This window comes from Lutra lutra, chromosome 17, assembly GCF_902655055.1.
Source record: "Lutra lutra chromosome 17, mLutLut1.2, whole genome shotgun sequence".
NCBI lineage: Eukaryota > Metazoa > Chordata > Mammalia > Carnivora > Mustelidae > Lutra > Lutra lutra.
This window is the reverse complement of record NC_062294.1, coordinates 1040865-1066406: the sequence shown is the minus strand read 5'-3', so window position 1 is coordinate 1066406 and position 25542 is coordinate 1040865. Positions and strand designations below refer to the sequence as shown.

Here is a 25542-nt window from a genome sequence, read left to right as displayed (position 1 = left end):
CAGCGCGAGGCGCGGCCGGGGCGGGGTCGCGGGGCGGGGCTTCAGGGCCACGCCCAGGACAGGTGCGCGGGCCGCGGGGGAGGGAGCGCGTGGCCGCCGAGTCCTCCCCACAGGACTGCGCTGGCGCGCGCCGCCAGTCACACCGACCCCTGGGGCCTGGCGCACCCACTCACCGTGGACTAAAGGGCGGAGGTCAGGGCTGGGCGGAAGCCGAGCCGGGCTCCCGTCCAGCCGGCGGTGGAGGCGGGCGCTGAACCCCTGCTCCGGCGGGGCGCACCCGCCCCGCCTCCCGCGCAGACCCGCCGCGGTAGGATCCGCGAGCGCAGGCGCTGGACTCCAAAGCTGGCCCAGCTGGCCGGCCGTGGTGGCGGCGGGGGTCAGCCGCCGGGGGGAGAGAGACCTTTCCCAGGGCGTGAAAGCCGGGGAGCGCTCCTTCCCTCCGAGGAAAAGGCTTTAGGGATTGGGCCGCGCTGCAGAGGCTCCTTTCCTGGGGAGAACGGACACAGCCTGGGATTCTGGGATTCCGAGGGGATCTGAGCTGCGGTTATGGGAAATTCTCTCCAAGAGGGGAAGCGGGGGCACTGCGCGCAGACCAGTCTGTGGCCCTGGGCGGCCGTGTCCCTCCTTCAGTGCCAGGAAGAGCGGGGTGAGCCGCGTCTGAGTGTCTGGTCCCTTTTGATGTGGACGTTTCAGGACTTTGGGGGTCAGACGGGGCGTTCTCTGGGTGAGGGGACACAGCACCAAGCCTGCCCCGACAGCCGTGGGGTTTTCCCGTGGCCTTGCAGCAGGCCTGCCTGCCTTGGAGGCCTGGGTGCCAGGTGATGGCGGGTGCTCTATGCCGGCTCTGGGCTTGGGGGGTAGAGGGTAGAGGGCCGGTAGAGGGACCTCCGGAGAAGCGGGGAGGGAAGGCCATGTCCCCCAGGGTCTTACGTTCATGCAGTGTTGCAGGTGAGAGAGGCTCTGAGAGGTTAGCCAGTGGGGGGTAGGGACCCAGGCGTACACGAGGCGTGTGCTCCCCTGTCTGTGGCTTGGTGAGAGCAAGGAGGGGCAGGTGCCACACGGACAGAAGGCCTTTCTCCTGCAGGCCACAACCTGGCCCTGTGCAGTTGTGCGTGTGGATTTCAGAGGACACGTGGCTGCTCTCTGCTTATTCACCTGTTCTGTGGCCTCGCGACCCTTCTATTTATACCCTTTCTCCCTTCTTCCTCCTCCCAGATGAAGAGAAGGCTTGCAGGTGCCTGCTAGCCCTCCACCCACACTGCCCCTCCTCACCCGGTCATCCACTGTGGGCCATCAGCCGAGGTGACGTCCCTCATCCCCAGAGAGAGGCCCACACTACTTAGGGAAACGAGTGTTCCCCATCTCATCCTGGAAATGGCCCCTGGGATCCCACAACAAAAGACCCACACCCACTTCTCAGCCCTTGCTGGGGTCATGCAGACTCACTGGCTGTGGCTTGCAGGGTCGTGTCTGGCTGGACCCAAGAAGGACCCTCAGAGGAAGACGTGGGCATCTTCTTGTCCACATGTGTGCAGGGCCAGGGAGGGGATGCCGCTGTCCCTTTGCTCTTGCTCCGTGTCCTTTTATCCTCATTATGGCTGCTTTACCTGGCAATTAGGCCTCACACCCACCCACTTCCCTCCAGTCTCCTGAAACTGCCCCTCTTTCAACCAGAGCAGGGACCAGAGTCCGGGAGAAATCACAGCAGTCTTACCTTGACACCTAAGACCCTGGGGAGGACAGCGGGCTGGGAGCTGGGGCTTGGGCCCCGCCCATCTGCCTCTATCAGGTGCCTGAGCCTTGCTTGGCCATTAGGGTAGGCATCTGGGAGCCATTGCAGTAGTTCTGGTTGGATAGTTTTTCTTCTCATGTGAATGTGTTTTTATAGTCTTTTTTCGTGCCTTACAAAGAGTAAGACAGGTTGTGCTTGACTCTGCGTGCGTCTGTACACATGCATCCCCAGTGCGTGCTCCCTTCTTAACCGGTTGGGTTCCACGACCCAATCGGGGGGCCCTGCTCCTCATCACACTGCATCCCGATGGGGGCCCAGCCGGGAGCCAGCCCTCACTCCTGCGCAGTGCCTGCGTGTGCACAGAGGGGTCCAGCAGCGCTTGCTGGGTGAGACGGAAGGGCCTTGTGAACCCCCAGACAGTGTGGCCCCGGGCATGCACACCCCTGGGGCTTGGAGGAGAGGTGAGCTTCTGGGGAGGGGACCCCAAGAGTCCCGGGACCGAGACTCTTGGAACAGTGCTCAGAGCTGGACCTCATAGCTGGGGCTCAGCTGTCCCAGGACTCCAGAGGGGTGGCCCCTCACACTGGGGGCGCCAGCCGCAGGGACGAAGAGCCCCTGCCCCGGCATAGGGCGTATTTGTTGGGGTATGGCTGTGGCTGCATATCCTGACTTGGGGCAACCTGTGGCTGTACGAGGTCATGGGCTTGTGGAAATGGAGACCCAATGTTCCAGCTCCCAACATCTGGTCAGATTGGTGGCCGATGTGTGCTTGGTGACTCCCAGAGAAGAGGAGCTCATTCCATTTTGAGGTCTCTTACAGCTGATGCTGGTTCTTAACCTGGGGTCTGGAGACATGTCCTGTGTGAGACAGGGAGAGTCATTGTCCCTTCGCACACAGCTTATTCACACAGCATGCAGGAGAGTCCTAGACATGGTGTCCTAGGCATGTTGGGGAGCACAGTGTTGGGCCCTGAGAAGGGTTTCTAGGGGCGGCAGGGGAAGAAAGCAGTGGGGGGCTGAGCGGGGGTGCGCGCACGTGCGGGGCTGTGGCCTACCACGTGCACACATGACACATGTGTGTGCCCACATGTGTTTGTAAGGCCGCAGGCGCTGTTCCCGAGTGATATGGGTGTCAGGCATCGGCAGGACGCCCAGGGCTTCAAGAAGAGGGGTCTCTTGGGTCCACAGCAGAATTCCCCACTCAGCACCTCACTGCCTCCTCCCTGCACCGTGGAGCTGATCCCCCTTTCCCAGCAGGTTGTTGGGAGAAGGGAGGGCCACCTGTCATGCTGCTGTCTGTCACCAGCAGGGGCTGGAGTCCCCATCTCGCAGACCAGCCCCCAGCCAAGCCCACAGCACGCACTGTGCTTCTCGCACCAGCCACCGGGGGGCAGAGGCCAGCAAGCAAGGCCTGTCCTTGGAGGCTCTTAGGAGAGGTGTCTCTGGCAGCTCAATTCTCTGTTGCAACTTCCATGTAAGGTGCGCGGCAGGGGTGTGTGTGTGTGGGGGGGTGTGCACCGGCCAGGCCAGACAGGAACCTCCTGGGTCCCAGGTCCGGGGTCCCTAGCTTCTGGAAGCCACTGACTGCAGGGCCTGGAGTGTCCTCCAGCCCGGAAGGAGTCCGCAGCTGGCCTCTTGGGTCCAGAGCGCCTCCTCTGCGGCCTGGGTGGCTGCCCGCACAGTCAGCAGGAGGCCCCCATGGGAGCCCTACTGGCTGTGCCCCTGGCTAGGTCAGGCAGTGGGCCAGACTCACAGGCGTTCAGCTCCCACAGGTCCCCCGGATGAGGACGGCACCAGTGCTCCGGGGCCTGGGGGTGGCGAGGGCTGTGTGCTCCGGGGGTCCTGCTTGCCTGGCCTGGTGCTATCGTAGGAGGCTGTAGGTACCTGAGATCCAGACGTGCTTTCTTTCTTTCTTTCTTTTCTTTTTTTTTTTTAAACAGAGATCAGAAGCAGGCAGAGAGGCAGGCAGAGAGAGAGAGGAGGAAGCAGGCTCCCCGCTGACCAGAGAGCCCAATGCAGGGCTCGATCCCAGGACCCCGGGATCACGACCTGAGCCGAAGACAGAGGCTCAACCTACTGAGCCACCCAGGCGCCCCAAGGTGTGTTTTCTAGGCCGCAGATGCGCGTGGACTCCACTGGGGAAGGGAAGTGTGCCCTCCGGGTGGGGCACCGGGACGCACCACTGTCTGGCTTTGTGTGGCCGTGCAGGAGAAGCGTGTGCATGTGTGCGCGTGAGTGTGCGCGTGTGCGCGCACGTGGCAGGAAGCCCTGGAGGCGGCCCTGTGGATTGAGGGGGAGGCCTGGCAGGACAGCCCCACCGTCGCCAGGATTCCTTAGAAGTAAAAGGGAGGTTCTTTGTGCTGTGGCTTTCAGCCAGAGCGTCCCCACCCTGACGCCGTGGGGTCTGCTGAGATCCAGCTCACCCGCACTCCCCACGCTGTGTTGGGGTTCACTCAATGCCCTCCCCCCGGGTAGACTGCCCTGGACTCCGAGTCACTGGGCCTGAGGTGTTGGGGATGAAAGGTCCTGTGTGGACACTACCCTGTGGCTCTCGCCCCGTGGTTCTATGGAGAGGGCAGAGCTGCACAGGTGTCCTCGGGTGGCAGCAGGGACCCGCCACCACACCGGCTCCCTCGACCAGTGAGGCTGAAGGGGGGAGGGTGGGACTGGAGGCCCCTAATGAAGGGGGTCCTAAGAGGGTGACCAGCCCGTCACTGCTCTCCTGAGCGGCTGCTTGTGGGACCGGTTTACCTGGCTCTGCCGTGGCTTCAAGCTCAGGGGTCCCACCTGCCTTGAGGAACGGCCTGGAGAGTAGCCCTGCCTGGGGAAGCCACTCTGGCAGCCCAGAGCACCACCTCTGGCTGGATGTCCCACATTTAAAGACTTTTAAGTAATTTTAAATATTTTAAGTAATCTCTACACCGAACATGGGGCTGGAACTTAGAACCCCAAGACCAGGAGCACACGCTCTAAGCCAGCCAGACGCCCCGGACATCTCCTGTTTGAATGGTTCCTTCTGCCTACCAGCCTCCACGTGAGGCTGGGGAGCCGAGGTCACATGCTGGGGCACCAGGAGGATGCCCGGGGAGCTGTCCAGCAGCAAGAACCAGCCATGGGGAGAGGGGCTGCTGCTCAGAGACTCAGGACTTTACTCTGAGGGTGTCCCAAAGGTGGCCCTCCAGCCACCGTGGCCACCTCCGGCCCCCAGAGCAGGCCTCACTGAGTCCAGTGTGCTGGCCTCGGGCGACCCCATCTCCTGACAAGGAAGGAGGTGACAACCGCCCCCCTGGCACACTTTTGCCAAGATGTGTCACCAGCAAACTGTTGTGGTTCGAGAGAGGATGTGTTCTGGGGGAGCCTGGGGCTGAGGGCAGCCTGGGGAGGCGCCATGCTCACAGGGAGGGGCCTGGGCTGGTGGGCGGCACTGTCCCCCCCGCAGTGCTGGAGCTGCCTGGGGGCAGACACGCCTGCAGACTTCAAGCAAAGGGAAGTCACGGTGCGCCCCAGCGGTCAAGGTCACTACAGATGCTTTGAGATGTTTTATTGAAGTTTTTCTAAAAGAGCAATAACTTATGCCGCGAACCGATAGAGCAAGACTGCGTCTTCCATCCCCAGCTGTCGTCCCCAGGGGCGGCCTACGGACAGCGCTTGGGGTCCACCTGGGGATAAGACAGCAGGGCCAGGGCTGGGGCCAGGACCCCAGTGGGAGGAGGCCGGCGCTGCTGGGGCAACCGCGGAGTCAGGAGCCGCTGCGAGCAGCTGGGGGCCCCGGGGTTCCTCCTGGCAGTTGGGAAGGGGAACCCAGCAGAGCAGCGCCAGGATCTGTCTGAGCAAAGCCCCGGGGTGCGCTCTGGCTCTGGCGTCGGCGCCTTTCGCTCCCCCGCGCAGACCCCACAACTGTTTATTTTTGATTGTTTTTTTAAAAAATATAATTTTGTAAATGTTCCATAAAAATACTATTGTCTAGTCAAACACGGGTATTGCAGTACGAGCAGTAACTGCTCGGTCTTTGCTCTATAAAATGTGGAAAGATCATCACGCTGAATAGTATAGAAAAATGCCAGAATTCTAAGTATCACAAAAGCCAGTCCCGAGCGGGTGAACTGGAAGCGCCCCCCCCCCCATGGTGGGCGGGGCTCCCCTGGCGCTTCCTGCTCCGCATAGGCCTGCGGGACCCCGCTGGGGTGCACCGAGTCGGACGAGGACAGCATGGCTTGGAGACAGACCGCCCCCGCTCTCGGGCCCAGCGAGGGCCACCTGCTCAGCCCGAAGCACCGAGGGAGCCAGCCGCGCTTGGCCGGGAGCACTGGTGTCCACCTTCCAAGGACCACGGCCCTGGCGGGCTCGGGGACCACCTGTCCTGCAACACAGGAGGCTCCGCTTGTCCTGCGCAGGCGCAGGAGGCCCAGTCCCTGGAGGTGGCCCAGTCTCCCGAGGCCGGAGGGGTCAGGTCCAGGGGCTGGGCTGTGCCTTCAGTTCTCGGACAGAGACAGGGCCAGGGCAGCCTGGAAGGCGGCTTCCTCGTCGATGCTGTAATCCTGGAGGGCAGGAAGGGAAGGGGAGAGATGCGCGGGTGCCTCTCAGGGCCAGACCCCCCGCCCCCCGCCGCGGGACAGCACAGTGCTGTCACGCCATGGCCATGGGGTGGTGGGACGGGCTGCCCACGCCTGGGATCCACAGCTGGGTCCTCCCCGAGGGCACCGCCCGGCTGACTCCCGCCTGGGTCTGGGAGGAGGGGGCTCCTTCGCCTCGGGCCACACCACCCGGAGTCTGAGATGGACAGAGGACCAACTAGGGCGGGGGGCGATAGGGCCAGGTGCGGCGGGTCTGTAGGGTGGGGGGCAGGGAGGTATGGTTTCTGGGCCACCGGCCTCGGGGCGGGGCCCCGGAGGGGGCGGAGGCAGGGGCGGGGCCCGGGATGGCAGGGGCGGGGCGGGGCACGTACCACGAAGGTGTCGTAGGAGAACTTGTGCCGGTGCAGCAGGTGCTGCAGGAAGTTGGCACTCTTGTAGCTGGGGTCCCCCCAGGGCATTGCCGAGCAGATGGGGCACACCTGCAACACGGGGCGCGGGCTGAAGCGACGCTGGGGGGAGCCAGCCCTGCTCCCCGCCCCCGCCCCGGGGCCGGCCACTCACCACGCGGTTGGGGTCGCTGCGGTGGTTGTCCACACAGTGCTTGAGCAGCTCCTGCTGGTCCAGGTTGCGGGCGCCGCAGTAGGGGCAGGTGAAGGTGGACCTGTTGGGGACGGCGCTGGGGCGGTGGCAGGAGGTGAGTGGGGGCCGCACTGCCCACGCCCCCCACCTGCGGTGTGGCTGATGGGCTCCCCCCAATGCTCTGGGTCCCATCCCTTCCCCCCACAGTCCCCTGCTGCGAGGTGACTCAGTGACCTGTACGGGCCCTCCTTGGGGTCCCCTTCGTGCAGGGCAGTGAGGCTGGGACATAAGAGCCTCCTCCAGGGACAGCAGCACAGGCAGAAGCCGCCCCTACAAGGAACCGAGGCTCTGAGCACGGGGGTGGGGAGGCCTACCTGGGGATGGGCTGGGACGTGGGCAACACGGGGACGAACTTGGGACAGTTGGCCATTTGCTCCTGGACCTTCATGCAGGAGGAGACGTGCACCCTCATCTTGGCCAGCGTCACCTAGGAAGAGAGAGGCAGAGGTGGCATCGGGGTCAGGCTGCAGAGGATGAGAGGACCACCAGGAAGCAGGCCGGTCCCCACCCCTGACGTTCACGGCCGCGGTGCCGCATAAGCGGGGGCCTTGCAGCCCTGCCAGGAAAGAGGCGCCAAGGGAAGGCGACGCAGACTCCGCACACCTGTCGGCAGGTGCATCTGGTCACCAGCTACGGGACTGGAGCGTACCTTAGCTGGGGTCCCTGGGGGGCTGCAGAGGGGCTGGGCAGTCCTCGAGGAAACAAGAAGAGATGTATCGGGAGAAAGCCTGTGTGCCAGGGAAGGAGGCCAGAGGCCTCACTGCAGAGCCCAGGGTAGCCCCAGGATGTCCAGACCCTGAGCTTTAGAACACAGCAACCAGGGGTCACCTTCTATGGTGTTGTTCGCATTGAGCGGAGGGATGGCAGTCAAAATCAGCTCCTGGGGCTGGGCCGTTGTGAGGGGCTCCAGGCAGGGTGGAGAGACGAGCCAGGTGGGTGGTAGCGGTCAGCGCTAGAGGGCCCCCAATTCTGCCTGGCACCCTGCCTCCCTCCCCGCCCACCCCTCCCATTGGCAGGACTGAGGCTCAGTTCCCGTGTTCCCAAATTAGGCCCACAACAACCTAAGAGCCAGAGCCCAGGCCAGGGCGGGGGTGATGGGAGTGGGAAGGCCCTGGGGAAGGGGTGGACCCTGGGGAGGGGCAGAGCACAGGTTCCGCTCTCGGGAGAGGTCTGAGCCTGAGAGCTGAGCGGGTTCGTCTCCCTGCAGCTGCAGACCATCGCCCCTGCCCCAGGAGGGCCCCGGGGTGGGGTACCTTCTTGCTGCAGCCTCTGCAAGGTGCCTTGTAGGACGAGAGCTGCTTCTCCACATGCGCAGCCTTGTCCACCTTCTTGGGGTCGAAGGGCAGGCGGCACAGCGGGCAGAGGGGGGACGGCACCTGGAGGCAGGGCTGGAGGCACTCCCCGCAGAACCTGCAGGGGGACGGGACACGGGCCTGAGGGCTGCTGGCTGCTTTGAACCTCACAGGGCAGCTCCCCTCTGCTGTTTCTGGGAAGTGTCATTCCTGCTCCTCTGGCTAAACGACAACCTCAGGTCCCCTCCGGGCTGCGGGTTTCTGGGGCCTGCTGCCGTGCGCAGGAGGCTGGTGGAGCTGTGGCTGGGGCTCTCCAGGAGCCGTGCTGGCCCCGCGGCCCTGGGCCCAGCCCGAGGCTCAGCCTGCCCATCTTATGGCCGTGCGGTGATGCCAGCGGCCCAGGTGCTCTGGGGACACGGGGGACACGGGAGGCCTCCGGAGACCCTATATGCACAAAGCTTTGGAGAATAAGATCACCAACAGTGCTGGGAGAGGAAACCAAAGAGCTCCAGGCTGAGTGTCACCAGCCTCGGGACAGTGCCAGAGCAGAGGCGTGATGATGGCAGTGGGCTTGCTTGGGCCCTTGACTGCTGAGCGGGGACACCCATGGCCCCAGGGGCCTGAGGCTCTTGCCGTCCCTGGAGAGGCCATATCAAGAGGCTGGCCAGCGGACACAGACGTGCCTGGACCACAGGAGCAAGCCCCCCTCACTCCGAGTCCCACCCCCAGTGCCTCAGGGAAACGAGTGGCGTTCAGTCCGTGCGGACACCAGGCTAGAGAGCACCCAGCAGGCAGCAAGTGGGAACCTGAGCCCAGGACCCACTCGGTCCAGCTCTTAGGAAGTGCTGTGGGGGCCGCTCAGCATCGCTCGGCTAAGTGGCCGGCGTTCTCCACCGCCAGGAAAGCTGCCGCCCAGGCCCTCCACCTCCCTCTGGCCCCCGGCGCACCCCCATCTGCTTGTCACCAGTTGCAAGCACGTGCGCACGGGAGAAGGCCCAGCTTGGCATGAAGCCCCTCGGAAGAGCCTCTGTCCTCCAGGGGAAGGAGGATGGGCCACTAGTCACGTCCTCACCTGGGGAGGGCCCGCAGGGCACCCCGGCAGGCGTGGGACAGAGGTGCTCCGGCACCCACCCCACGGCGCTCTGACAAGCGTTCCAGGACGCCTCTCCTGCCGTCCCAAGGGTCTGACCAGCCTATCGGCCAACGCTGGCCTCTCACTTCGTCAGTCAGGGGGAGAGTGTGCTGCTGTCCCGCAGGTGCGCACGGCAGTGCCACTGCAGGAGCTACGGGTAAAGGACACATGGATGCGGCCTGTCCCCAGCACGAGAGAGCTACTGCCAGACACGGCCAATGGGGCCTCGGGACCACCAAGCTAAGGTCGTGCGCTGACATGGAAAATCCAGAACAGACCCGTCCACGGACGGAGCGCAGGTCCATCTGCGATGGGGATGCCTGCTCGACAGCAGACACTCAGTGGACGCCGCCGTGCGTGCTTCAAACGAGGCGGGTCCGTCTCCACAAAGCTGTACAACACACACGCAGAAGGCACTGCCCAGGAGCGCTCAGGGGACGGGCTACCATGTCGTCAGTGTTGGCCTCAGGACCACATCTCCGACAAAGGCACAGGTCAAGGCAAAGGGCACCTCTTTGCCAGCTGGAGGGGGCCACGGAGGTGGGGGTCTTGGGAAGGTGCATGCAGACTCCCTTCTGCACCCGGAAGCACCTGCCCGCAGCCCTGCGGGTCTGTGTGTCTGGCCATCAAGGTTCAGCGGTCCCCAGGGTCACTGCTGCAAGGGCACTTGCGGGGGGAGGTGGGGGCTCAGAGACCAGCCTGCCCGACTGCCAGAGCTCCAGCTCCGGTTTTGCTGGGACCCCTGGAAACGTGGCCTCTTGTGCAAAAGAAATAGTGACAGCATCTACCTGACCGGGCAGAGGCACACTGAGCACACAGGACACACCTGTCCTCCTCATTCCCTACATTCCCCCCCAGACGTGAGTGCTCTGATTTCTCTGTGATCTCTGCTCACTGACCGCATGTGGGGACACGGACACGGAAGGCCCCGTGGGACAGCGCTGATGAGAGAGCATGAAAGGAGAACAGAAGCCAGGGGAGCCCAAGGCTGAGCCGGCCCCAACACACACAGGCCCTCAGGGGAAGGTCCACCAGAGGGTCATCCATAGCCACGCAGCTTCTGCTTCCAGATGTCCCCCGAAGATGAGAAATGATCGCCCTCCTCTGGGGCTCCAGGGCAGCTCTTGGGGGCTCTTCCACAAGCCCCACTGACGGCCTTCTGACTGAAAACCCCCCACCACACCCTCTCTCCTCTTCTGTCCAGTGCTGCCCACGCACGGCCACTCGCACCACCAGAAACTGTCTCGTGGAGGCAGACTGTTTACGGTTAGGTGGCTACCTGGGACCAACACCACCACCGCCAGGGGCTCTTTTAAGGAAAAGTGCGAGCCCTTAAGTCCTCTGTGCCTGTGCGCGTGTGCCTTTAGGACATCAGACGAGACACTGGGGAAGAGTAAGAAACAGGGACAGAAGAGAGAGCTGGGAAGGAGGATGCTGTGGGGGAGCTCCTTGTGGGACCAGCCTCAGAAACAAGACAGATCCGGTTCTGCCAAGAGAAACATGGTGGGGAAAGGGTTGAGAGAGCATGGCGCTTTCACAACAATTCTGTGCGGTGCTGTGGTCTAACGACCACATTTTAAGAAGATACTTATCTGGAAAAAAAAAAACCTGTACAGATCTGTACACACCCGGAGGCTGGAAATGCTGTGGCCCAGGGCTGGGTAAGTGTTGGTGCCAAGGGGAGGCCATCGGAAAACCAGGAAAGGCTTTCTGAAGTTGGGTCAAGCCTCACAGTTCTCCCAGTGATGGACTGAAGACAGCAGAGCACACCCGAGCACGCCCACGAGTGCGAGCTTCCAAGAAAGGAGTCCCGTTCAGAGGCTGCCCCTGACAAGATGTCAGCAGCAGCGTGAGGCACAGGGCCCCTCCTGACATGGGCTGTGTTCCCCTGGTGTGGGCAGGTGCCTGTGCTGGCTGACCTGGGAGGAGGAGGGAGCGCCGTCCCCGCTGAGGAGCAGGCACACACCTACCCAGCCCCCCCTTTCTATCCGGAGCCTCCCAAGTCAGCTGCTGCTCTTTGAAAGATTTTCTAGGGGCACCTACCCGCCCCCTCAGGAGCCCAGCTTGCTGGCACCGGACCCTCCTGACCTCGCTTCCCACCCTGCTCATTGCATTCAAGCCCTGTACTGCTCTGCCAGGAGCGGCCGGAGAGCAGACACTGATCTCGGCTCCCAGAAGACTCAAGGGCAGCTCTCTGCTGGGAGAAGAGCCACATCCTCAGGCTTCTGTGGCTGAAACACCACTGTTTCAGAGGACCCCCCTGGAGGCTCCGGTGCAGCTAGAAACCCTCGCAGGGTGCGCGGTGTCCGGTCCCCAGGGCCAGCCCGCCTGGCTGCTCAATGACGGGTATGACTCAAGGTCTCGCCATCAAAACAAACAGCAGCGGACTCCAGACAAGTCTCTCTCCTAACTTCAGGGAACTCCTCTCCTCTCCGGCCAAGACAAGCGGACAGCGGGTCCGAGGAAGAGCTGAGAGCAAGAGCCACGAGGGGTTTATTTACAAACGCCCACCCTGGTCTCCAGGGGACCGCACGGAAGGCGGCGGCGCAGAGGTCGCCTGCCAGCCCGGGTACCCGGCTAGGCCCGCCGAAGCCCTCCGCAGATCCCAGGGGGCCCGGGGCCAGACTGGGCTGCAGGTCGCCCGCAGCGCCCACGGGGTGCTGGGCTCGCCCAGGACTGCCGGGCGGGAGGCTGGGCCGAGGCGGAGGAACGCGCCCAGAGGACAGGGCCGGGGCGGCGCAGGGAGCCCCGCGCCCCCGCCCGAGTCCTCCGCGCGCCTGGCTCCGAGGCAGCGTCGGGCGCTCGCGGGCCTCGGGCCCCTTCCGGGGCGGGCGCGGACCCCTCCCCGCAGCGGTGTCTCGGGCCCGTGGCCTCCCGGAGGCCGGCGCACTCACGTGTGGCCGCAGCTGCCGATGGCCACAGGCCGGTGGTACACCTCCAGGCAGATTGGGCAGCTGTACTGCGCCTCCAAGCCGCTGTCGCCGCCCGCCGGCCCGCCCGGCGGCTGTCGCTGCTGAGCCGAAGCCACCAGGCTGCGGAACATCGCCATCCCGGGACCGGGCCTGCCGCCGCCGCCGCCGCCGCCGCCGCCGATGCCCCTGTTCCGGCCCAGGCCGGGCCAGGTCCGCGCGTTCACGAAACCGCGAACGGCCGCCGCCCTGACGTCATTAACCGAGGAGCGCCCCGCCCCGCTCGTCTCGGCCGCGGTGCCGCGATGCTGACGTCATCAAGCGCGCTCTCACCCCCAACCGTGCCGGGAGCGACGGCGTCCCGCTGACGTTATTAAAGCGCGTCTCGCCGCCGCCGCCGCCGCCGGCCGCCGACTGCTCCCGTGCGACTTCCGCGCAGTCATGTGCCAGGTTGGCGAGGACTACGGGGACGCAGCGCCCGAGGGGCTGCCGCTACCGCGGCCTGGGTAAGAGCTGGGCGTCCGCACCCGCCCCTCACGCCCCGGCGCTCCGGGCCGGCGGCACAGCCCTGTTCCGAGGGCCCGGCGCCGCGCTGCGGAAGCCGGAGGCCGCCGAGCCCGGGACCCAGAAGCCCGGGGTCCCGGTGGGGGCTGCACCCTGCTCCGCAGCCCCGGGGGTTTGCCTGTCCGGCCGGGGCGAGCACCCCAGGGAGGGGCCGCCTCTGTGCGCCGCCGCTTGTCATTCTGGCAGGCTGTGCCCTCCGTCGAGGAGGAAGTCGGCCTCCCGGTGGCTTGCTCCGGCCGATGCGCACGGAGCGAGTTGTCCGTCCGGCCTGGCGTCCGCTGAGGGCCTGAGAGGTGGCCGTTCTGTGCTTCGGAGCTGGCTTGAGCCGACTCAGATCCCCCCGCGGCCCGTGTCTTTCCTCATACCGGGGGTTCGGGGGTGTGCGCCAGCTGCGGCGAGAGCGGTGGTGCCCCCTCCCCAGGGTCCCCCGGAGGGAGGTCTGCAGTCCGTGTTTCTGTCCTCCCCTGTCTCCACAGCCGTGAGCTGAAGTGTGTGAAGTGCAAGGAAGGCCCGCCGGTGGTGGTGATCCGAGCGGGAGACGCCTTCTGCAGGTGAGACCGGGAGGTGCGCAGGAGGCAGGTGCCTCTGGCCCAGCAGCCGGGTGTGCCTCGTGTCTGTGGTTTTATCTCCTGCTTTAGGAAGCATTTACTTCTAACATCAATCCCAGTGACTCTGGTGCATGTGTGGGGTCCTGGTTTTCTGCGTGGGTGCAGAAATTCTCCCATGGTCCCGCTGTGGATCTGGTGGCAGGAGGGTATCTGGCACTTAGGGGAAAGTGCCAGAGTGAGAGTGCGGTGAGGCATGGGCAGGATGAGCATTTCGGGGCAACTGGAACCCGTCTGGGAGCAGATTTGAGCATTTGGAGATCTTGGGCAGGTGCTCTGGGGACGGTTTGTCATTGTTGTTGTTTTAAGATTTTGTTTATTAGAGAGAGCTTGAGAAGGGGGAGGGTCAGAGGGAGAAGCAGACCCCCTGCCGAGCAGGGAGCCCGATGTGGGACTCGATCCCAGGACTCCAGGAGCAGAAGGCACTTGCTTAACCAACGGATAACCAGCCAACCACCCAGGTGCCCCATTTTTTTTTTTAAGATTTTATTTATTTATTTGAGAGAACGAGAGAACGCAAAAGCAGGACGGGGAGAGGGAGAAGCAGGCTCCCCACTCAGCAGGGAGCCTGATGCAGGGCTCAATCTTAGGACCCCAGGATCGTGACCTGATCCAAAGGCAGACGCTTCACCGACTGAGCCACCCAGGGGTCCCCCCCCTTTTTTAAGATTTTATTTATTTATTTAATAGAGTGAGTGGGGGAAGGAGCAGAGGGGGAGGCGGGAAAGACTCTCGAACAGGTTCTGCGCTGAGTGCGGAGCCCAGTGCGGGACTCTGTCCCACGACCCCAAGATCATGACCTGAGCCGAAACCAAGAGTCAGACGCTGAACCGACTGAGCCACCCAGGTGCCCCCCAGCTCGTGTTTTATAGATAGTCTCCGTGAGTCTTGGTACTACCCAGAGTGTTCCCAAAGAGAAACTAAAGGGCCTGAGGTTTTTTCCCCCAAGCTTTCTCCTCCCCAGCCATCTTTCGGGAGCCCGGTAGCCTGGTGTGTGCCGCTAGAGTGAAGGTCGTAAGCGGGGCAGCCCGTGGCTTTCATCTCTTAGAGCATCGGCAGTGATGAGTGTCCCGGAGAAGAGGCTGAGGCTGCGGCAGCTCCTCCTGGGCTCAGAGCTCCCTGTGCCCATGGGCAGCCACAGGCTTCTCTTATGCCCCACGCAAGCTTCCTGTGTTTTAGGGGCCTTCTCACTCCCTGATGGTGAGTGAGTTCTTGGGGCTCCCTTCCTGAGGCTAGTGACCTGGAGCGTGGGCATTTTATTAAATACCGCATTGAGCTACTGACCACAAGGATATGGGGTGCTTGGTTGACCCCTCATAGTGCTGCCTCTTCAGTGGGGAGCAGGGGGAATTGCTGTGTCTTTTTTTTTTTCCTTTCAAAGAGTGATTTAGGGGTGCAGCTGCCAGTGTGGGACAGCTCTCAGGGAGCCGCATTTCTCCCCTGGTTCAGGGCGTGTCCTCGACCCTGACCTCCCTGCTGGGGTTGCCCGGAAGCTTTGAATTGCAGATGTCTGGGCCTCACTCTGGTGCATTCCATCTGCTGTATTTGGCCTGAGTGATTTTAACCTGTAGTCGAGCCTGAGAATCAGGTGAAAGGGTTTTCAGGAATGCAGATTCTCGGGGCTCGTCCTGGAAGTTCTCATTCTGTGGGTCTGGGGAAGAAGCCAGGACTGCCTTTGCATGAACTTCCCAGGCATTTCTGGTTAACATGGTATCAGCTCGGTCAGCCAGGCTGGCGCTCTGGGGCACGGGGTATCCCCTGCTGCCTGCTCAGTGCTTCCCCCTTCACCCCGAGAGAGAGAGTACTCCTTGTGGGAGTTTTGGAAGGGCCTTCCATGGTGCTTAGGGAGGGTCAGGCTGGCCTTGCCTTGCACTTTCCTGTGTCTATCCATTCTGCCTGGTGGGCCTTCCTGGGTGTTTGGAGGTGCAGGTGGCACAGGGGCTCTGGGCACCTCAGACATCAGGTCATGCTAGTAAGGGTTGTTGGGGACCAGGCGGGGGGACTCCCTGTGCAGCACGGGGCTGGTCCTGGGGCAGACACGGCTGGTAAAATGCCTCGACCTTGGCTTCAGATTTGCCAGTTTCTGGGCAGAGCCTCTGTCGAGATGCTGCTTTAAAGATGGAAGTTGGTAAGAGAAGGAAGATGGAACCCGCAGCATCTCCGGCCGCGTCCCCATTGGGGTGGCACAGCCACAGCTGCCGGTTGTCTGTTGCAGGGGCTGTTTTAGGGCCTTCTACGTCCACAAGTTTAGAGCCGTGCTTGGGAAGAATCGGTTGATCTTTCCGGGTGAGAAGGTAGTGTGTTGGGGTGACTCCTCTGCATGGTCCCCAGCTGGGAAGCCCAACCCCCCAGACCCTGGCTCTCGCCCTCTCCCCCATCCCGGTGTGTGTGCGGGCGGTGGTGGTGGGGAGGGTGTGCTCGCTCATGGGGGTGATGCGGCGCTCTGCAGCTACGTTTCTTCTCCCGTAGGTGCTCCTGGCGTGGTCAGGGGGGGCCTTCATCCAGCTCCATGGTCTGGCAGGTCCTTGAGGTTCGTCTCCCCAGCGTCTTCCAGGGCCCTGGCTGCTGTCCTGCTAAGTTGCAGGCTTGGGGGCCCAGCACTGAGAGGGCCTCTTGCCTGCAGCTAGTGAGAGCAGCTCACTCCCCACTGGGATGGCTTGGAGGGTTGTCGGATGTGTGTACGGCTGTGTAGTGTACAAACCGGAGGCAGAGTCTGGGGCACCCAGCTGCGCCCGAGACCAGCGCTGTTGGCTTACTGCCTAGAATCCTAGTCACTGCGAACGTGTTGGTGGCACGATGGAGGGCTACTTGAGGTGTCTCCGAGTTCATGGGCCTCCCCCTGGTCCTGGGTCCAGCACAAAACCATGCAATACCAGCAGGTGCCTTGGGGAGCCCAAGAGGGGTCTGTCCTGGCTGGGATCAGGCAGCTTCCTCGAGAAGTTCAAGGGGGAGACCCAGATGAGCAGTGGGGCTGCCAGGAGACGTGAGGTTAGGTGGGGAGGGGGCTGTATGGGAGGGGCTGCTCGCTGGGGAGCTGGCTCCCGGCAGTCGGCGGCCCGCTCACACTGTCCGTCAGCGGGTCGGAGGACGCTAGGCTTCTCCTGAGGGCCCCGGCTGCCAGGGAGGCCTTGACCTGGGGCCGGGACACGCGCAGACCCTCTGCATTCTGAGCGAGGGGCACAGATTCGAGGGTGGTCTGTCCTGGGGGCTCTGGTGTGTTGCTGTCCTGACCTCACTTTCGTGGCCCCCGAAGGCTGGGCTGGTGTGAGTACCCATTCCCTCGGCCAGAGCCATTTCCTGGGACCGGGGGCGCTGATGGGTCTGTTGTTCTCTTGCACTGTTAGCGGCCAGACGTGCTCAGGCAGGCCGCTTCTCACTGGTCGGTGGGGGACAGACTGAGGAGCAGGTGTCACTGGGGCCGTGAAGACGCCCAGGCGGCCACCTTGGCCCTGTCGGGCTGTGGAGCCCACGGGGCCTGCTCAGCGCCTGGTCTGGACGGGCGGTCTGTTCTGGGTGGGGAGCACCCCCCATCCCCCACCAAGGGCCTCAGTTCGGACGGAGAGTGGCTTGTGCTGGGAGAGTGTCCTCTGGCTTCTGACTCGGGCTGAGTCCTGTCCCTCCTCTCTCCAGGGCCTGAGTCGAGATTCTGCCAAAAGACTGCGTTTTGTGCCAGGGCTCGTGTATGTGGATGGTATGTGCAGCCGTCGCCTCCCTGGCCACTCGGGACAAGCCCACTGACGCAGCGGACGCTGTGACCTTAATGAGGCCCGGGTGGGGGCGCTTCTGGGAGACAACACATGGGGCCAGCAACAGAAGGACCGTTGTTCTCGCAGGGCTTTGTGGGAGTCAGGCTGTCTAGCTTCCACGGGTCAGGGGCCCCCGTGCTCGCATGCCTGCACCTTGGTCCCTGAGATAGGCCCCCATGTGGGTCTGGGGCCCCTGTGGTCCGTGACGCCTCCCCCCACCCCTCTCCTGTGCTGCTGGAGAAGACCCACTTCTCACTCTGACAGCGCTGCACTTCCTGAGAGCAGGCTCGCCCCTGCGGCTTCCACCGAAGAGCTTCGTGGACTTGCTCATAGGACTTTGGCCTTGTCCCACCTTGGGCGCTTCTGCCGTCATGACTCCTTGCCTGCATTTTTCAGAGGGAGCAGCTTGTGGCCAGAGCCGGGAGGACAGAGCAAAAACCCTGACCGACGTGAGGCAGATCCTACAGACCCTCGGCTTCCCGTGGCACATTGTCACCTTGGAAGAGGTGGGTGGGCCTCTCTCTGAGGCCAGGCCGCCGGGTGCACGAGGGGCCCATGCCTACTTGGTGAGGTCAGCCCCAGGCCTCCTCCTTGGCCTCTGCTCCCGGCATGTAGTAGGGGGCCCTGGGCCTTATGCTGTCTCCCTGCCCTGCAGGTGTTTGCCCTGCCACCATCTGTGCTGCGCTGCTCTGCCCAGGACCCAGTGGGGACCGTGGGGACCTACAAGGTGGCTGTGGACAGTTTTCTGCAACAGCAACGTACGCTGGCGGCTGAGGGGGTCAGGGGCAGCCCCAGCTCAGCCCAGGGGGAGGAACAGCCGAGCCAGCCCTGCACCCAGGACCCCCAGGACCCGGTTGGGCCACCGCCAGCGGCCCAGACCGAGGCTTTGTCCCAACTCTTTGACTCTGTGAAGACGTTGACGGCCAAAGAGGAGCTTCTGCAGACCCTGCGGTGAGCCTGCCGCCCCACCCTGGGGGCTTGGCCCTGCCTCAGCTGGCCCCCTGAGACCCTATGCTCTGCTCTCCAGGACCCACCTGATTCTGCATGTGGCCCGGACCCATGGCTACTCCAAGGTGATGACAGGAGACAGCTGTACGCGCTTGGCTATCAAGCTCATGACCAGCCTGGCACTGGGGAGAGGGGCCTTTCTCGCCTGGGACACGGTACGTGCATACAGGTCTTCAGGGACACCCTCGGGCCTCTGTCACGTGGAAGTCACGTCGAGAGTCTGTGGCAGGGTCTCCTTCGTAGTGCGGGGGAGGCAGGGCTGTGAGCCCATCTGCTGGGTGCGGTGACAAAGGTGCCCCCACCGCAGGGCTTCTCGGACGAGCGGCACGGCGACGTGGTGGTGGTGCGGCCCATGCGTGAGCACACGCTGAAGGAGGTCGCCTTCTACAACCGCCTGTTTGCTGTTCCCTCTGTCTTCACGCCAGCTATCGACACCAAGGTGAGCCAAGGGTCTGCGGCAGGTGGCCTACTCCGGCGTGGGGTCAGAGGGGCTGGCACCCCCTCGGTGGCCAGAGCTGCTGGAGCACAGTCATGCCCCCGCCAAGGCAGGCAGGCTGGGAGCCTCAGCCGAAGGGACTGGCAGGGAGGGTGTAGCAGCAGCTGTGTTCCGGGATGGGGAACCTCCGACGAGGGAGAGCTCTGGCCCACTCCAGCCCCTACTCGGTGCTCCGGGGCTGATGGTGTGAAGCTGTGGCCCCCACACCAGGTGGCCTCTGGGCCCAGCCTGGGAGTGCCACTCCCGGAGCCTCCATCTGATTCTCCCCAGGCCTCCGAAAAGGCCAGCATCCACCGGCTGATGGAGGGCTTCCTGCTCCGGCTACAGGCCCAGTTCCCCTCTACGGTCAGCACCGTGTACAGGTGCGTGTGTGCCCGCACCCGCACCCACGGTGGGGTGGAGGGGGTGAGTGCTGCGCCTACCCCCTACCACTTGGGCAGGAAGAAAGCCTGGCCTCAGGCTGCCTTTGGGCCCTGTCTCCCACCTCCTCAGGACCAGTGAGAAGCTGGTCAAGGCCCCAAGGGATGGCTGTGCCGCTGGCCCCCGCTGCCTGCTCTGTATGTGCTCGCTGGACGTTGACAGTGCTGGTGCGTATGGAGGGGGAGGGGCACTGGGGAGTGGGAGTTGGGGGTCCCACCCCCAGAGGACCTTCAGCCTATCTCTGCCTACAGATAGTGCCACAGCTTTTGGGGCTCAGACCCAGGATTTCTCGCAGACGCCGGCCCCCACTCCACGGGCTGAGGCTGGGGCACCCGCAGGGCCCTGCTGTGCTGCGGGGCCAGGCGGGGCCCCGAACTGTTGGCAGGGGACCAGGCCCTGCGGGAGGTGAGTCCCTTCCTGATCCGATGCTGCCCCATGGTTGGCCCCATGCCACTGGCCAGGGCAGGTGTGTCCCCTGGGGCCCTGAGCAGGTACTCAAGCACCGCTCTGCTCCCACAGGGAGGGCTCCCGAGCCCATGTCATTGAGCAGCTGTGCTACGCCTGCCGCGTGAACATGAAGGATGTGGTGAGTCATTCCTAGCCTCTGGTCGTGACGGGGGAGGCCCCCCCAGAGGCTCGGTGCCACACAGCCCCTCGCCCACGGCTGTTCTCTGTTGCAGCCCTGTTTGGACCCCCTGCCCCCTTACATCTTGGCCGAGGCCCAGCTTCGAAGCCAGAGGTACGGCCCAGCCCCACAGGTGGGGGGGGCACCAGCCCCCACAGGGCAGGTTCCCAGTATATGGCTTCCCACAGGCCCTCAGCGGAGATCCAGGAGTATCTGGTGGAGAACAGTGACGATGAGGCACCCGCCAGCGGGAGTGGAGCCCTGGGCCCCCCGGAGCAGGAGGGCAAGGAGGCGCGGGCAGTATGTGATTGTATAAATAAAAACTTCTTTAATTAGAAAACCCTACAGTACGCGTGGGGAAGGGCAGGCTGGAGCCCCTGGCCCAGGATGCCGGCGGTATGGGCCCCACGCCAGGCCGGGCCCCCAGCTTCCTTCTGGCAGCAGCATCAGGGCGTGGTGGCTGGGGACGGGGGTCTGCACCCAGCAGCGGGCTGGGCGGCTCCGTCACACAAGGATGGAGGAGCCCGGCTCCTACTCCTTCTCACGGGTCCACTTGATCATGGTCTCCGGCGAGCGGTACAGGAAGATGAGCTTGGCGTACAGCTCCTCCTCCAGCTCCAGCTCCCGTGTCTCGCGCACCAGGAAGATGTCCTGGCACAGCTTCAGGATGCGGTCCACGCACGGCAGCTCCTCAAACATGATGGAGTGTGAGATCTCGCTGAAGAAACCGCGCACGAACTTGCCGATGACCAGCACGATGGACACGTAGAGCCCCATGATCCTGCGGGGCAGGGGCGGGGTGAGGTGGGGCTGGAGCTGGGCCCCGCCCACCCAACCGGCTCCAGAGGGCCGTGTACTCACCCGTAGCCGGCCAGGAAGCCCAGGCTGGGCGGGCTGACTTTGTCGTTGAAGATGACCATGGGCAGCAGGTTGCACTGGGCCTGGCAGTCTTCCAGCTCGATGACCCACCACTCCAGGAAGCCGGCGGCCCCCACGCCCCCACGCTCCCTCCGCAGCTGGATGCGCACACCCAGGTAGTCGGCCTCCTCATCTGGGACAGCGGTGGGGTCGGTCAGGGCCGCCCCCCCCCCCAGCCCCCCGCCCGCCCCGGTCACACACACACTCACTGGGCTGGAGCTGCTTCACAGGGTTGGCTTCAGGCCCATTGGGGGCCCGGATGTACTTGGGGAAGAGGTTGTGGATAACCCTGCACAGAAGAGGCCAGCAGTCAGGCCCGGCTCTCCCTCCTGCTGCCTCCTCCCCCAGGCCCCCACTCACACAGACTGGTCCGAGGTGCCCTCCAGCAGGCTGGCCAGCTGCCGCCGCTCGCTGCTGTTGGGGGCCAGGTCGAGGGTGTGTTTCTCGTTGGTGTACTCCACGGTGCCGCCCTTGGCCAGGTCCCTAGGCGCCCGGGCACAGCGTGAGCCCCAGCGGCGGCACTCCCCCACACAGCCCTGCCCCGACCTGGCACGCACCTCTGGAAGTTCCAGGTGAAGCGCAGGGTGATGTCGGCCGTGCCGTTGTACAGCTCCCGCTTCATCTGGGCGCGGCTCGGTGGGCTGATGCGCCACAGGGCCCCGGAGCTGCCCTCGATCTGTGCCGTGACGATGTCCTCGGGGCTGTACTGGCTGATGAACTGCATGGCCAGCTGGGCCCCGGACAGCCCCTGAGTCAGGAGCCCCTGGACACCTCCGGCTCAGCCCAGCCCGGCCCCCCACTGCGGCCAGGTGGGGCCCACTCACCGGGTTCGGGTCAAACTGTCTGGACAGCTCTTCGTAGGCCTGCTGCGTGAAGGGCACGATGGAGGGCTGCTGGGCGCTCATGGTGAACAGTGGCTGCGGGGGGAGGGGTGGGGACTGCGACAGGGCAGGGAGCCTCTCCGTGCCCCCGGCCGGCTACCCACCCATGTGGAAGGCCCTCTCCTGTGCCCCAGCTGGCACGCACGGCTGCCTCACCTCGTAGCCGCCCAGCTTGAGGGTGACAGTGACGTCGACGGGCTGATTGACGACGCCGACCACAGAGCGCACCAGGGACATGAAGAGCAGCGGGAACCAGATGATGGCCACGAGGAAGAGGATGATGAGGCCGCCCATGCCGTACTTGACGACCTTCTTCTTCTTCTGCCCCTTCGGCTGCGGGTACTTCTGCGGGGTGGGGCGTGGCTCAGAGCCTCAGCTCTGCCCACCCTCCCCCAGCTGAAGGCAAGCATGGTGCCGGACCCCCACCCTGCTGCTCCACAGCCTCACCCAGAGGCCCGTGCAGCCAGACCTCACAGTGTCACACCTGGCTGCAAAGCTATAGCACCGGGGCCGGCGCAGGTCCAAGAGCAAGGCCCAGAACCAAGAACCCAGAAACAGGCCCGCCGCTCAGTGGCACCCAGATAATTCCACCGGGGGGAAGACCGTCTCCAGCAATGGTGGTGGGACAAATGGCCACCACACGCCAGGGCAGTGGGACCCCAGACCTCCATCTGGGTCTGACGGGAAATTCTCAGATGCAACAAGGAAGCGTAGGTTATAAGAAAGGAGACGATGAGATGCTAGCAAGGAAGTGAGATGGGGTGGCTCCGTGGGGCTCACATCGCGAGGTCAAGCCCTGCCTCAGGCTCTGTGCTCCACAGGGAGTCTGCATGAGAGTCCCGCTGCCCCCACCCCTGCTCCTGGCTCTATGTCTCTCTCAAACCTGTAAAAAGAAAAATCTTAAAGCTGAGACAACACAGACAACAAAGAAGCTAGAAATCCTGTGATAAGGGTCTACCGTCCAGAGCGCAGAAAGAATTCTTAGACTCAACAAGAGGACAAACAGCCCAAGGACAAAAGGGGCAAAGCAGATGGCCCACAAGCTCAGGAAACCCAAATCAGCCCCCGACCGCCCCTGCCGAGTCAGGGGTGCTGGCAGGGATGGCGGAGGGGTCGGCTGCCAGGGACAGTTAGGACATCCCCACCAGGTGACACCCAGAGCTACCCCCTGACGCAGCCAGCCTGCTGCAGGGTGTGCCCCTGAGGGCAACAGAAGCTCCCATCCAGGGCAGCGCCTGCCGCAGTGAAGAGAAAGGAGGAGCCGACCTGCCGGCCCGGGCTGCTTGGAACAGCTGGATAATCGCAGGGTAGCACCATCACAGGAAGGAAAGCTCCTCAGTGAGAAAACCCCCAATTCTGACACCGACCATACAGACTAGCCTTGACACTGCAGAACCAAGGAGCGAGATGCGGGCCACACAGTGTGGACACCCAACCGTCCATAACGGACGAGTCTGTGGAATCGGTGGGAATGGGGTCTTGAGGGCGCACAAGCCCTCGGCCTGCCTACTGACCGTGACCAGCTCTGACCATGCTACGGGTCTGAACCCGCCACCTGCCCCGGGGACCCTGTTCCTATTACCTGCCCCCGCAGCCGCCCACACCCAACAGCACTCAGCGGACGTTTGGTGCCCCAGTGGCTGGCCCTCATGCCTGAGAGCCAAGCGGTCAGGCCCACTCTGCCGGCAGCCTCGCCCAGGTGACCATCCCCCTAGCACCACCCCCGGCCTGTGCCCGGGCACCTTCTCTGTCTCGCGGCTGCACTTGATGATGAAGATGTTGGCGTAGATGTCCTCCACGCACATCCAGCTGGACAGGGACAGCGTGGTGTCCGTCCACACCCAGTCCATCACGGCCCGCAGCTCCACCAGGAATGGCACAAGGCGGAACCTGCGAGAGGCAGGGCGGCCATCAGGAAGGCTCAGGTGCGGCAGCCTGGCTCCCAGCCCCCGGGCCCGCCCGCACTCACCCCTGGAAGAGGAAGAGGTTCAGGTGGTTGTACTTCTTGGTGAGGAAGTTGCCCAGGATGCGGGTCGGGTAGCCGCAGCGGATCTGGTAGGCGGAAAGGGCGAAGTAGATGCACTTGACGAAGTACCATAGCTGCGCCACTGCGTTCTGGCTGAACATCCTGGGGGGACAGGAGCGCCGGCTCAGGGCACCCTGCCCAAGGCCAGAGCCCCGCGCCCCCAGGCCGACGCCCACCTCTCGGTGACAGCGGGCAGAATGAAGAACATCCACAGGTGGACGGCCAGCACCAGCACGACCTGGAAGGCCAGCTTGCCCAGCACGGTCTTGCGGAGGTAGAGGGCGCGGTCAACGACCATGGTGCCGAACTGGATAAGCAGCATGACCAGGAAGGCCTCAGGCACCTGGTCGTCCGACAGTGAGGACGTGATGTCCGTGGCCGCCGAGTGTTTCTGTGCAGGGAAAGCAGAGGTCAGGGGGCGGCCGGGGGCAGGCAGCGGGGTGGCCTCTGGGCTCTGCACTCACCCCAAAGGCCCAGAAGCCGAAGATGATGATGATGAAGTCGACCACGTCTGCCAGAAACATGAGCGCATAGACATCGGTGGCTGCACGGTACTTGGTGTGGAGGATATCGTGGAAGAAGCACCGCAGGGGCTGGTACACGCTCTGGGCCCTGTGGGTGAGGCCGGGCGGGCAGGGGCTCAGTGCCGGTCCCGGGGGTCCCCCCAGCCCCCGCCCGGGAGCAGCCCGCACACGCACACAGCCAGGCATGAGCTCCGCAGTCGCAGCCCCAGTGCTGTCACTCTCTCCCGGGGGCGACTCCACTTCTTCTCGCTCCCAGAGGCCGTCACTCCTTCTGGGGTTGGGGGGGGGGCACTGCTGACCAGAGCCCACGCAGGGCTGGGTCCAGCCCGAGACCCCCTCCCGCCCAGGGCTGGCCTCCCCTGTCGCACAGACCGGCAGGTCCCCGGCAGTGGGCTGTCCTACCAGCGACGGTGGGGTCTGCAGGCTCCGTGCTCTCCCTCCTTTTCTTTCGGAACCGCAGGCTGATGTGCTTCGCGTCTCGGGGCTTGAGCTCCACAGGAGGCTCTGTGGGCCTGTCCCCAACTTCTGCCTGGATGTGGTCCTGGGTGAGGGCCCTGGCTACCACCGACTCCCCCTGGGGCCCCGTGGCCGCCTCAGTCTGGGATCCCGGGGGTACCCGCTCCTCAGCTCCCTTCTTCCCACCGCCCCTGTCATGCTCCTTGGCGAGCTGGTCCTCTTCGTGGTCCCAGAGGCCGTAGCACTGCAGAGAGAGGGAGGGAAGGATGGAGGTGAGGAGGCTGGTGGAGACAGCCAAGCCCACGCTGGGACCCTCCGCGGACGACCGGAGGGCGGGCCGTGTGCCGGGAGGGGCCTGCCTGCCCGCCCGCCGGCCCAGGCACGGGGACTCACCAGCAGCTGCGCGCGGTGGAAGAACAGGGCCATGAGCTGCAGCAGGTCGAACTTGACGTAGCTCTCCGTCTTCTCCAAGCCCAGGATGCGCGGCGGGAAGTATGGCTTGTTCTCGTAGCGCCGCAGCACGGCGTGCGTGTTCCAGGGGAAGAAGCCAAACTGGAACAGGTACTTGGTGACCACGGACACCTGTGGGGCAGGGGCTCAGCGTGGGGGGGCCGGGCCCCACCCCCTCCCACCAGGGCCGCGGCCCACCTCGGTGAAGACGATGGCCACCATCCAGAAGCGCTTGCTGGGCCTTGGGATGGACAGCATGGCCCATAGGAAGACGAGCACAGGCAGCACCAGGGACGTGGCCGAGGCAGTGACCATGTGGTTGAGGATGATGACGAAGTAGCACAGCAGCTCCGAGTGAGCCGCCACGCACTGGTACGCAGCCCGCAGCAGCCGCAGGGCCCGGCCCTGCCCGGCCTCGAACCGCGCGGCCTCCTCCAGCTCCTCAATGCGCAGCTGCCTGTGGGGAGCCGGGCCCAGCCCCCTTTCAGCTCCAGACCCGGCTCCGAGGGCACAGCGCCCCGCCCCGCACGCCCGCCACCCCCTGA

The 25542-nt window shown here is 64.2% G+C and overlaps 3 protein-coding genes and 1 long non-coding RNA gene across 15 annotated transcripts in view; 2 read left to right on the top strand and 2 right to left on the bottom strand.

The window, feature by feature from the left end:
- Positions 1-134: 134 nt before the first annotated feature.
- LOC125088756 (uncharacterized) lies at positions 135-5505 on the top strand. The gene is made up of 2 exons (XR_007123780.1): positions 135-646; positions 3673-5505. It is a non-coding gene; the product is annotated as an uncharacterized LOC125088756 (long non-coding RNA).
- Positions 5257-12513, bottom strand: RNF166 (ring finger protein 166). Of its 7 annotated transcripts, none has more exons than XM_047710147.1 (6): positions 12264-12513; positions 8199-8355; positions 7260-7372; positions 6868-6982; positions 6678-6785; positions 5257-6270 (listed from the first exon to the last, which is right to left on the bottom strand). In XM_047710147.1, the coding sequence occupies exons 1-6, from the start codon at positions 12416-12418 to the stop codon at positions 6205-6207; spliced, it is 714 nt and encodes a 237-aa protein (XP_047566103.1). In that variant the 5' UTR covers positions 12419-12513; the 3' UTR covers positions 5257-6204. The 7 variants fall into 7 exon arrangements, with proteins under 7 accessions (XP_047566103.1, XP_047566101.1, XP_047566106.1 ...); XM_047710145.1 differs by lacking the exon at positions 12264-12513 and adding an exon at positions 9310-12208; XM_047710150.1 differs by lacking the exon at positions 12264-12513 and adding an exon at positions 7549-7637 and having other exon boundaries at positions 8199-8336.
- A 111-nt stretch (positions 12514-12624) lies between these two features.
- Positions 12625-20082, top strand: CTU2 (cytosolic thiouridylase subunit 2). Of its 2 annotated transcripts, none has more exons than XM_047710128.1 (15): positions 12625-12784; positions 13319-13393; positions 15663-15741; positions 15917-15977; positions 17078-17138; positions 17590-17699; positions 17849-18144; positions 18221-18356; positions 18509-18640; positions 18968-19059; positions 19190-19284; positions 19369-19522; positions 19637-19703; positions 19798-19856; positions 19931-20082. In XM_047710128.1, the coding sequence occupies exons 4-15, from the start codon at positions 15957-15959 to the stop codon at positions 20076-20078; spliced, it is 1371 nt and encodes a 456-aa protein (XP_047566084.1). In that variant the 5' UTR covers positions 12625-12784; positions 13319-13393; positions 15663-15741; positions 15917-15956; the 3' UTR covers positions 20079-20082. The 2 variants fall into 2 exon arrangements, with proteins under 2 accessions (XP_047566084.1, XP_047566085.1); XM_047710129.1 differs by having other exon boundaries at positions 15663-15746.
- The window catches only part of PIEZO1 (piezo type mechanosensitive ion channel component 1), a 51264-nt gene continuing 45772 nt past the window's right edge, over positions 20051-25542 (bottom strand). For 4 of the 5 annotated variants that reach the window (XM_047710054.1, XM_047710057.1, XM_047710058.1 and 1 more), the window contains 15 exons: positions 25196-25454; positions 24941-25129; positions 24494-24791; positions 24266-24362; positions 24032-24179; positions 23744-23958; positions 23511-23669; positions 23284-23431; positions 21698-21886; positions 21485-21577; positions 21218-21390; positions 21021-21143; positions 20870-20949; positions 20604-20793; positions 20051-20523 (listed from right to left, as the gene is read on the bottom strand). In XM_047710054.1, the coding sequence (XP_047566010.1) occupies positions 20274-20523; positions 20604-20793; positions 20870-20949; positions 21021-21143; positions 21218-21390; positions 21485-21577; positions 21698-21886; positions 23284-23431; positions 23511-23669; positions 23744-23958; positions 24032-24179; positions 24266-24362; positions 24494-24791; positions 24941-25129; positions 25196-25454 (2611 nt within the window). In that variant the 3' untranslated portion in view covers positions 20051-20273. The remainder of the gene's footprint in view (positions 20524-20603; positions 20794-20869; positions 20950-21020; positions 21144-21217; positions 21391-21484; positions 21578-21697; positions 21887-23283; positions 23432-23510; positions 23670-23743; positions 23959-24031; positions 24180-24265; positions 24363-24493; positions 24792-24940; positions 25130-25195; positions 25455-25542) is intronic. The other variant, XM_047710055.1, reaches the window with a different exon arrangement.

What these genes read in the sequence shown, in the direction of transcription:
- CTU2 (XM_047710129.1), top strand. Translation starts at nt 12,720, where the DNA reads ATGTGCCAGGTTGGCGAGGACTACGGGGACGCAGCGCCCGAGGGGCTG. An exon ending in GGGACCAGGCCCTGCGGGAG is followed by an intron (nt 19,523 to 19,636) that starts GTGAGTCCCTTC and finishes CTGCTCCCACAG; the next exon opens with GGAGGGCTCCCGAGCCCATG. An exon ending in GCCCAGCTTCGAAGCCAGAG is followed by an intron (nt 19,857 to 19,930) that starts GTACGGCCCAGC and finishes GGCTTCCCACAG; the next exon opens with GCCCTCAGCGGAGATCCAGG.
- RNF166 (XM_047710145.1), bottom strand. Translation starts at nt 9,674, where the DNA reads ATGGACCTGCGCTCCGTCCGTGGACGGGTCTGTTCTGGATTTTCCATG. An exon ending in GCAGCGACCCCAACCGCGTG is followed by an intron (nt 6,786 to 6,867) that starts GTGAGTGGCCGG and finishes CCCGTGTTGCAG; the next exon opens with GTGTGCCCCATCTGCTCGGC. An exon ending in TCTCCTACGACACCTTCGTG is followed by an intron (nt 6,271 to 6,677) that starts GTACGTGCCCCG and finishes CCTGCCCTCCAG; the next exon opens with GATTACAGCATCGACGAGGA.